Source organism: Limulus polyphemus, unplaced genomic scaffold (genome assembly GCF_000517525.1).
Source record: "Limulus polyphemus unplaced genomic scaffold, Limulus_polyphemus-2.1.2 Scaffold4423, whole genome shotgun sequence".
In the NCBI taxonomy this organism is placed as follows: Eukaryota; Metazoa; Arthropoda; class Merostomata; order Xiphosura; family Limulidae; genus Limulus; species Limulus polyphemus.
Window position 1 is genome coordinate 84583 of NW_013670033.1, and position 11855 is coordinate 96437.

Consider the following 11855-nt stretch of genomic DNA (forward strand, 5'->3'; position numbering starts at 1 on the left):
AGCGACGACTGATAACAAGAATACACACATTGACCTGATCCTGACTCGGTGTAGAAGCGACGACTGATAACAAGAATACACACATTGACCTGATCCTGACTCGATCTAGAAGCGACGAGTGATAACAAGAATACACACATTGACCTGATCCTGACTCGGTGTAGAAGCGACGACTGATAACAAGAATACACACACAATGACCTGATCCTGACTCGATCTAGAAGCGACGACTGATAACAAGAATACACACATTGACCTGATCCTGACTCGGTGTAGAAGCGACGAGTGATAACAAGAATACACACATTGACCTGATCCTGACTCGGTGTAGAAGCGACGACTGATAACAAGAATACACACATTGACCTGATCCTGACTCGATCGTCGTCGCTTCTACACCGAGTTGTGTATTCTTGTTATCACAATGACCTGATCCTGACTCGGTGTAGAAGCGACGACTGATAACAAGAATACACACGTACACTCACTCTCTCTCTCTCTCTCACACACACACACTGTATTACATTCAGCACTGTTCCTGTGATACCTTATCTTGTCGAATTTCCTGTTTAGTGGACTTATTTAATATAACTTTTAAGTTGGTTCAGTTCACCTAAATAGATCATAGTTACAAGTAACGTCTTTTACTTGTGGTTTATCTGTCTTTTTTATTTGTTCCATTATTACTTATCGATTGTAAAAGTCATCCTGATTGTAAATTAAATCCTCTGTTCTTTGTCTAAGATTGATTCACTTCATCATAGACAAAATATGGGTTGTAACAGACAGCAGCACGTCATTGATTGTAGATTAAGTCCTGTAGACTTTGGCCAAGTAATATTATCGGCAAAAAACCCATTCCACATAACACATGTTATCAGTCACACGCATGTGACTAGGGATGAACTACTTACATAATTTTTATTTCACATAAAGAAAGTACTATCTTGTAGTTCTCATAACTTGTAAAAACAAACAGAAACGTTTGCTGTGTTTCACGCATGCACAGGAGTGTTAATTCCCACTATATTGAAATTATAATTCAAATATTTTTGTAGTTGTTCTTTTCCGGAAGCGTAAGGATTAATTATACGGTTCACAAGGGTCTGAGGTCAACTTGGCAGTATCCAAGCAGCAGCGCTTCTAAATAAAATAACAATAATTTATCAACGACTGTACACCATGTGCCTCAGACCGATATTTTGTCAGTGAGTATAAAGCTAATATCTTTTCTGACAGATTGTTACTATCCGATCCCATGATTACTCGTACAGTTCTTATGACTTAAGTCTGTGGAGTTAATTACTTACCCTGAAGGGGGGACTATAATTGATGGTTTTCTATTCCACACCGGGTATTGACTGTGTTATGGTCTTGTTTTGGTTATCACCCCTAGCAACTGCTGTGAATCGTGACGGAAAGAAATCGACTTTTTTATGATAATGAGGGGTGTTCGTTAGGATTATTCACATGCGAGGAGAAAGTACTAATTAACCTAGAGACAAGATAGCTGTTTTCATAAGTACTTTTCGTCACTTTATTCTAAAACAACGTATTTACTTTCTTCTCGTCACTATCTCTACATTCTTCTACTTGGGGTGATGTTCGTATAGACTTTAACATTTCGTCTCGAAAGGTAACATCTTAAACTTTGCCTTTCTTGGTAGAGATTTCGTGGAAGCTGGAACAACCATTCCCACGAGATATACGTGTTCTTTATATGGAAAATCGAAACAAATCCCGACTTACAAGAACCATATAAACTTTTAACCTGCTGTTCTTGTATTCAAAAAAAATGTTTGTTGTTAATCACGAGATTACACGATGGGCTATCTGTGCTGTGCCCATCAGTGGTATCTAAACCCAGTTTTTAGCTGTGTGAGCCCTTAGATTTACCCCTGAGCCATTGGAGGGGAAACAGGAAGTTCTTTCATCGTTTCGCATTGTTACATCACGGTTAACACTAACAGCTGTGTTTTAGTTTTAAAAAACAAAACTGAAACCAACAGGGATGTTTGCCACGTGAGTCTTGGTATATGTTCTACTGGTGTACAAGCGTAACTGGCAGTAAGACTGTGTGACATAATTACAATGGTTATTTGTGCGAAACCAGCAGCTGATATTATTATGAGTGAATGTCGATCGTATCATCAATCAGTGCTTGAAGTTATTATAGTATTTATCTTTCAATTGAGACGAACGTAGCACAGCCAGTATGTGTTTTCTGCACCGATCTCGGTTAAAACGAAAAAAAAAAACTTTCCACCAACTTAATCATGCTATAAGCTCAAGAGAATATACACAAGTATATGAAGCTTTCTTTTTTTGAACGTTTTGCGCTTTTTTTTAAACTCTAGACTGGTTATTCGACATATAAGAAATATGACAACATTTCATTGACTCCTACTGATTATTTTTGTAAGTCTTAATATTGCGTTTCGGACTTCAAATTTGGATCCATTAACAAGTTTTGAGAAGGTCAAGGCAGTAGATTATATCTCCGAAAACCGCATAGAGGGGTCACCTGTTTTAACCACTCTTACCACTATACACTACTGTGTTGTCTGTCACTCAGTCAGTAGACACTAAAAGGACGTCACACAAGGAACACTTAACGTTGCAATTTCTACTGTCGTGACATCAGTAAAACGTGTGCATGTTATGAATCATGAGAAGAATTGTGCACTTTGTAGGCTACAACACAGCATGACATGCGAACTTCAAAAGCAAGAACTAAAAATATTTGTTACTCTTGATTTTAGTTATATATATGTGTATGTGATGTGAAAACATTTACTGTGACGTGAACATTATGTAAACACCCCCTGATAAAAGTAAAGCTTCTTTATTTTTCGTTCCATCTCCTGTACAATGTGACGTTCATCCACTGACGTCACTATCACAGTTGATAAAAGGGAATTCTATCATGATCTAATGACAAGCGACCCCTGTAGATATATATATATATCACTTGATATTTTCACACATCTTGAAAATGTGATTTCTGGTGGTTTTGCGCGTGTATATAAATCCGAAACGTCTGCATCATCATTTTTGTTTTAGGTTTAAAACACTAAATATTAACTGTCCAGTAGTTCAGCGATATATAGGAAGGCTTATTAACGCTAAAAAACCAGGTTCGATACCAGAGGTGGACACAGCACAGACAGCCCATTGTGTGGCTTTGTGTTTAATAACAAACAAGTGCTAATTATGAATAGGGTCTAAAGATCAGCGTGCTGGGCTGCGGATCAAAATTTCCCAGGTTTAAGCTCCTCACTCTCATCTACCAGGATGTTATAACTGTGACAATCAACTTCGTTATTCGTTTAACAGTAGCCTCATAGTTAGAGGGTGCTACTGACTGGTTGAACTGATTGGTCAGTCGTTCTAAATTAGAGATGGCTATGCTTGAATCTTGGTTTTTGACTCAGCCATTTATTTAGGGTACGTGTCGCATAAGGTGAAAAATACACCAAATATAAATACTAAGAGGAAGGTTTGTGGCTGTAATATATTCAACAGAATAAATAGTACAGCCTAGCTTGTGATCAAGCTAAAGGTCTTAAAACTAAAACTAACCATGGATCTGAGGGCCCATCGCTCACGTCACATTACCAGCGTGGATGCGTTATAAGCATCACAGTCAGATTTCAGTAATCAGTCGGACAAGACTATTGTCGTTGAATGGCTGACTTGTCTCTAGTCTAGTCCATTTGAGCAAACATCCAACACGAACTTAACACGATGAAACAAATTTAGATCAAGAAAACTGAAACCCGATATGTTGTCAATATTAAATTACGTTACACATATAATTCATGGTTGTTCTTAACAGGTTAAAAAAAACAGAATTAAAAAAAACACGCATTATGGATTGCAACCACTATAAAAACGTATGTTTTATGTTTACTAAATTTAACTAAAAGCGACTTTCAAACTGAATTCTTAATTACGATGACATTGTATATGTTTTGATTTGTTATGCTATCTGTGCCCACTGCTGGTATCGAACCCCGATTTTTTGCGTAATAAGTTATCAGACTAGCCGCTGAGCCACCGAGAAAGAGAAAGCTAATTGAATGTTTTATACGAATGTTAATAACTCTGACAATAACTTATTGTTTGTTGTTGTTGTTGTTGTTTTTTGCAGGAGTTCTTTAGATTCGTACAATATTCAGGTTTCGCGGTGCTTCTGGTTTTGGCTTTCTTCAGTGAGCTCAACCTTCATATTGTAAGTATGATTTATACGTATCTTTTACTGGACATCTCTGTAAATGATACATGATTCAAAATGTATTACGTAAATGATTAACGTTTCGACCGAAACGGCCACCTTCACCCAACAACTCGTTAAACCCACGGTTACGTATTTTGAGACAAAAAATATTCCCCATATATAAATTATTGTATTTAAATGACGTGGTTTGGTTTTCCTTTTTTTTTAACGCTAACTTTGATAGGTCATTCGCTTTTATAGTGTTATTGTACATCAACTGTCTTAGTTTTTACTACTCAACTAATTTAAAACAGATTGTAATATTGATGTGAAAACATCTGTTGTTTTGTTTGTTTAGTTCTATTAATTTAAATATTTAATTTTAAATTTACATAGTTTTAGCATTTGTAACTCTCTTTTGATATTTCGTACTTGTAGGAATATTTTTATTATTTAATATTTTAAAATGTATTTAGCTGTTTAACATGTTAATATTTTTAAAGATTTTTTTTTTTCGTGAGATAGTTATTTTTGGAAAGAAACTGATACCTAAGATTCCATAATAAACCAGTGGTCTAGGAAGGTTTGTTTGTTTGTTTGTTTTTAATTTTGCACAAAGCTACACAAGGGCTATCTGGGCTCTGCCCACCACGGGTATCGAAACCCGGTTTCTAGCGTTGTAAGTCCGCAGACATACCGCTGTGCCACTGGGGGGCAGGTCTAGGAAGGAGTTACGAAATGGGTGGGCTTGACTAGACATGCAGATTTTACAATGAGAGATTGATAGTATAAGGAGTTGCTGAAAGTAGCTCAATCTAGGGGGGGTTAGGGGCATGTCCCACCAGAATATTAATATAATAATATAGGTTACAGTTGCTATATAAATCAAATATGTAATACAACACTTCCCAACACACCTTGTTCCGACGCCTCTATAAACTGTTTGCACTATTTTATATATATATTTTTTAAAGAACACTTGTCCGCAGTTATTATCACGTAAACTTCAACTATATGTGAACGATAATAACTGGCCGTAAGAAAAAGTCATCTCTCAAAAGCATTGATTGTTTTTACACAATCGCTATATTATTTTACACGTAAAATACAGTCAAACATTCACCAATAATCACGTGGAGGTTGGTGTATTATACTTTATACAAGCTTCTCGTAATATTTTTGTTGATCATTATTACTATTCGAACTAAAACGACCAACGTTGAGAGATTTGATATTTTTATTTAGTGGATCGGGTCATTAGTCTCACGCGATATATTAAATATTAGAACTAAATCAATAACTGTCACGTGAGTAGAATAATAGACATCACAAATAAGGCTGTTCCATGAGAAAAACCACCCGTGCACATATATTAAATGGATTTAGTAATAATTTTATATATTTTAGTTTCAGTATCTTGGGGACGAAGAATGCTTCGAAGAAAGAAATACGTCTAATGTTTAAATTATGTTCTCCAACATCCGATAATAACAAACGTATGTTACTTGTTTATTACAGATTGTTAATAACCTTTCTAAGTTCTGGAAAATATTTCTTGTTTTTTTCGTACAAACCAGCCACTAGGTTAGAAATTCCCCAAATTACTAGAGAGAGGAAGGTCATGGCTGCTTTTTTTTTGGTCACCAAACTCCGCATGTCAGTCATTGTGACTGGACATTAAGCCTAAGAGACAACAGTTTTAACTGTGGAAATGGAATTCGTATTGAAGTTTTCCACCTGAACACATGAGCAAGTGAGGCTAAACAGACGGGTCAGAGGTATAGTCGTCTCTAATGTTAAACTACTGGCCAGTGTAAGTTATCGTGAGAAGAAAATTAATTAAAGCTCTATGAATATAAGAAAAGTTAAGCAAGTATGGGCAGACTGAGTTAACTTCCACAAGATGGCGTTATGTTCTCATTTTGTTACTGCGTAATTATTATGTATATATATATATATATGTATATATCAGTGTATCATAGGTTAGAAACCTGTTATGTTGTTGAAATATGCCACGCCCCCTCTAGTAGCGTGTGCGAAGTTCAGTTCGCCTACAGTACAGACTTACAACGTCTGGGGTTCGATACCGTGGTGAGCATAGCAAAGGTAGCACGTTGTGTACCTTTCTGCTTAAACTTAATGGACCCGAGCAACGTGTTACGTTTTCTGAAAATATTCGATATGTTAATAAGCACGAGGATTTCGTTCACGTTTATCGTATCAAGAATAATATTAAATGATTATTAACATAGTAGATTGGTAAATAGATGTACGTTGAAAGTGGGTGCATCATTACTAGACAACTATAACTATTGTTAACTAAAAGAGACGTTACTATGCTTATAAATAAGGTATTTTCCTCCATTTTTCCTTGCAGATGATGAGCTCTCTAATGCAGACCAGCTGATTATCACGTGCCGAATCCCCCTCGCGAACTTTCAACGTTTGTGTTTTCGTCTACTTTTGCCAGTCTCGTTGATAAGAGATAAGTTACAGTACAAAGAGAATGAATTCTTAAGAGTGACACCTGTTTTTCTGTGAATATTTTTAACCTCTAATATTACGGTTTTAAATTCCAAAAGCCAGCGAAGTAATAGGCCTAATATAAGTGATATAACTCATACAAAATTGCATTTATGCTGGTCCACATTATTCTTAACTGGCCCATTAGGGATTTCAGACAAGAGGTGTGTAAATATAGCATTAAGTTTAGATAAGTAAGGAGAATGTGGATATAAAGATATGCACGTAGTGTGATTTTAATTACATTTTTTATTAATAAATTCATATTATTAAGCCTATTGCTAGCCTCTGCTTTTGTTAGTTTTCTATGATAAGTGGGCAACAGTTTGGACTTTACTGTGAGGCGTCCATTGGTCCAACTGGAAACGTTGGAAAAGAAGAAGGAGGAGGCTGAAGATGACACCAAAAACCACTGTCAACTGTAATATGAACGTGCATTTAACAATACGAACGTTTCTTTTTCGATATGCTATCAAATCAAAATATTATTATTATATAACTCGATCTATATCAATGTAGTTATCATAATAGGTTTTGGTGTCTAAAGTAAAGTTTTCTGATGTTAAAAGAATCAAAAAGCCAACTGAAATTTATTACAAAGAAGGGTAAAATATAAGATTTTTTTGCTGTTGTTTAGGTCTGTGATTATATTTATTTATTTACGTGCCTATATGAATTGGGACTGGTGTTATTTTCAGTAGTAATAAATCCGAATATTTTGAATAAAACTGGAAACAATAGCGCTCTTCAGTGGCCTGGTAAGAAATGTGTAAAACAAGTCTTAACATTTTGTCATCTTTTCTATTCGACCATCCAATTTTAGGGTATTTTGTATCAGCCACAAATTTTTATACTCGAGTGCCTTGATCCTGACAGCAACTCTAAAGGGTGAAGGTGTTTGGTGACGGAGATTCAAACCCGCAAATTGCGAGTTCAGCGCCCTAGCCACCAGGCCAGTCTTAAAATTTTGTTTTCTTCCAATTATTCAAGGAAGTTTTTGGTATCAAATAATATATATTTTTAATGATCATAGTTGATAAATATGTGTGTGTGTAAAAAAAAAAAAGTCACGTTTGGTTACAACATTAGTAAAACCTGACCGATTTTAACACTAGGATATGTTTGTATATGATTTATTTTGTTACAGCTGTCTGTCTGTTCGTCATCCTCTAACGTTTCTTGAACACAACTCTCAATTGATCCCGTCCTACTGCCGTGAAATTGCACAACCCACATTGAGTTGGTGGCGGGTGGTGTTGATTAACTGCTTTCCTTCTAGTCAATCAGTTAAAAATTAACTACGGATCTTTGCAGATAGACCTCGTGTAGCTTTGCGCGAAACTTCTAAATGAAAAGACTCACGTAATTTGCAAGGCAGCTCTAGCGCAGTCGTACTTGTACTATAACATCATCAGGTGTTCAGAAGTCTGGGTGTCGAAGTTTGATAAGTAACATTTATCATTGAAGATACATTCATTACATTAGCTATCCCGCCAGTAGCGTCTTTAAACAGCTTCTTGATAGAATGGGTGCTACATATGTGAGACTTCTCGGCGGTGATTCTGTGACAGCGAATATTACTCTTAACTTCCTCTTCCCAATTCCCTCGTCAGATGTTCATGGTAACATAAGGTTATATTGTGTATGTGCTAATTTGAGGGATTTAGAAAAAATCCCAAGTGATTTTTTTTTCCTAATAGACAGAAAAAAAAATCTCCCACCATCCATTATTTTGTCTGTTTGATTACATAAGAGACGATGTTAAGTTCGCTTTTTGAAGCTGTAAAAGTTTTATTTAACGTGCCTTGGAATTATTTTGTGTTGTGACAAGCTGTACAGAAATGGTTGAATTCGTTTTGTGGCGAAATCGCAGATTCAAAAAAAAATTTTGTTTGTTTGTGTGAATTTGTATATTTTTGTTTGTCTGTTGTTATAAGCACAAAACTTCCCAAAGGGCTATCTGTGCTGTGCATACCGCAGGTATCCAACTCGAAATTTTAGTGATGAGTGTGTGCGGAAGTTGAACACTAAACAGTTGGCAGTGGTTTTCTGTAATTGTTAAATAATGAACATAAATAATGAGGATATGAAAATATTTAGTATAAGATATTTTTAAGAATATTAAAAGGAAAGGTCGTGTATTCTATCGTTATTATTATGCACGTTCGATCAGACATTATTTGTCCAACAGATGGCGACGGGACCTTCTAGTCCATCAGTTCACAGTTAGAGACGGCTATGTTCAGTTGGCTCTTGTGTGAAGTTCTGGTCAACAAATGTTCTTAGGCGGCGGAGTGGGAGGTGGGTGGCTGGTGACATGTGGTCCCTCAATGTTTTGCAGAGTAGTAAAGTGACCCTCTTCGAAAACTGAAAATATAATAAGATCGTTAAAACAGCATATAGAGCCTAAAGATGTAAGACGGGTTGTAGTTGACATCATTTTTACCAACTGAAAATATAATAATGTCGTTAAAACAGCATATAGAGCCTAAAGATGTATGGCGGGTTGTAGTTGCCATCATTTTTACTAACTGAAAATATAATAATGTCGTTAAAACAGCATATTAGAGCCTAAAGATGTATGGCGGGTTGTAGTTGCCATCATTTTTACCAACTGAAAATATAATAATGTCGTTAAAACAGCATATAGAGCCTAAAGATGTAAGGCGGGTTGTAGTTGTCATCATTTTTACTAGTTCGATTTAAATTAAGATTTTTCCTCAACAAATCAGTAACAACACGAAAAGTGCCCTTCTAACTTCAAAATGCTTCTTTCGCCTGTATAAATTTTATATAAAACAAACTAGTATCCTATGTTAATTTATATATATGTGTGTGTGTCAATTTATTTGTCCGTGAACTCCTCCCACAGTTCTGGAGCTAGAATGACCAAATTTGTTAAGTGGAGTCGCGATGACCTGGAAAATGACCTTTTTTATATGATGTAACCCCTGGGAATAGGTGTGGAGGGTTGTTGCCCCCCCCCTCGGGACACCATTTTTGAAAATGTGTAATACCCATAGTCACAGGCACCAATATTGTCCTAATGTTTGTTGTTGTTGTTAATGCCCATAGTCACAGGCACCAAGATTGTCCTAATATTCGTTGTTGTTGTTAATACCCATAGTCACAGGCACCAAGATTGTCTTAATGTTCGTCGTTATTGTTAATACCCATAGTCACAGGCACCAAGATTGTCCTAATGTTTGTTGTTGCTGTTAATACCCATAGTCACAGGCACCAAGATTGTTCTAATATTCGTTGTTGTTGTTAATACCCATAGTCACAGGCACCAAGATTGTCCTAATGTTCGTTGTTGTTGTTAATACCCACAGTCACAGGCACCAAGATTGTCCTAATGTTTGTTGTTGTTGTTGTTAATGCCCATAGTCACAGGCGCCAGGATTGTCCTAATATTCGTTGTTGTTGTAAATACACACAGTCACAGGCACCAAGATTGTCCTAATGTTTGTTGTTGTTAGTAACCACAGTCACGCGTTAGCGGCGCCAAGATTGTCCTAGTATTTGTTGTAGATTTTAATACCCACAATCACGCGTTACCGTTTCAAGGTTTCCTAATGTTTGTTGTTGTTGTTAATACCAACAGTCACGCACGCGTTAGCGGCGCCAAGATTGTCCTAATATTTGTTGTAGATTTTAATACCCACAGTCACGCGTTAGCGGCGCCAAGATTGTCCTAATGTTTGTTGTCCTGTAAACCATAAAGGGACTTTTGAACTCTCGCGGCAGAGCGTGAGTATTTTATGCTAGTGGATTAGAACTTCTTAGATCCAACCATCCATAACTAGTAGCAAGTGCAATTAAAGAAAGTTGTTGATATCCAAATATTTGTGTTGTGTTTTTGTTACGTAGGTTATCTAACTACATTAACCTATACCAGATCCATCTCTTCATTCTTATATACAACTAAACTTCTTAATGCTATTAAAATATGAAGTCGTGAAATGATCGCGAAACTTTTAGAAGCTACTTTTACGAGATCAAACTTCAATAAGCTTTTTCACCAACTTTTATGTTTTGACAAATTTAATAATGTCAAACATGTTAAATTAATACACACGATCAACTTTCTTCTTGTAACTTCGTGTATTTCTTGTTACTTATACGTTTCTGTTTTCTATTATTTTAATAAACAAAACGATCTAATTTGTCCATACCAATAATTCACTTGTTCTTTCTTACGCTTTATACGAGAAGAAAACAGTATATGAAACTATATTAAATCATCGACGTTTAAAAGCATGATTTATATAAGTGTATAAGTTACTATATTATCGTATTGAAATAACTGCAAAACAAAACAAAAAACAGCATCAACACACTGAAACGACTCAATATGTTTTTATAATAATTTATTCATATATAAATACTAGATTTTACATAAAAACGGGAACGTTAAATACCTTGTATTTCTATAAGAATGAAGAGATGGATCTGGTATAGGTTAATGTAGTTATATATGAATGAAGAGATGGATCTGGTATAGGTTAATGTAGTTGTATAAGAATGAAGAAATGGATGTGGTATAGGTTAATGTAGTTATATAAGAATGAAGAGATGGATGTGGTATAGGTTAATGTAGTTATATAAGAATGAAGAGATGGATCTGGTATAGGATAATGTAGTTAATATATGAATGAAGAGATGGATCTGGTATAGGTTAATGTAGTTGTATAAGAATGAAGAGATGGATGTGGTATAGGTTAATGTAGTTATATATGAATGAAGATATGGATCTGGTATAGGTTAATGTAGTTGTATAAGAATGAAGAGATAGATGTGGTATAGGTTAATGTAGTTATATAAGAATGAAGAGATGGATGTGGTATAGGTTAATGTAGTTATATAAGAATGAAGAGATGGATCTGGTATAGGTTAATGTAGTTATATAAGAATGAAGAGATGGATCTGGTACAAGTTAATGTAGTTATATAAGAATGAAGAGATGGATCTGGTATAGGTTAATGTAGTTATATAAGAATGAAGAGATGGATGTGGTATAGGTTAATGTAGTTATATAAGAATGAAGAGATGGATCTGTTACAGGTTAATGTAGTTATATAAGAATGAAGAGATGGATGTGGTATAGGTT

The 11855-nt window shown here is 35.5% G+C and overlaps 1 protein-coding gene across 3 annotated transcripts in view; it reads left to right on the plus strand.

The window, feature by feature from the left end:
• LOC106471127 (ceramide phosphoethanolamine synthase-like) overlaps window positions 1-7674 on the plus strand; it is a 44682-nt gene extending 37008 nt beyond the window's left edge. For 2 of the 3 annotated variants that reach the window (XM_022399751.1, XM_022399753.1), the window contains 2 exons: window positions 4154-4234; window positions 6597-7674. In XM_022399751.1, the coding sequence (XP_022255459.1) occupies window positions 4154-4234; window positions 6597-6626 (111 nt within the window). In that variant the 3' untranslated portion in view covers window positions 6627-7674. The remainder of the gene's footprint in view (window positions 1-4153; window positions 4235-6596) is intronic. The other variant, XM_022399752.1, reaches the window with a different exon arrangement.
• The last annotated feature ends 4181 nt before the right edge of the window (window positions 7675-11855 follow it).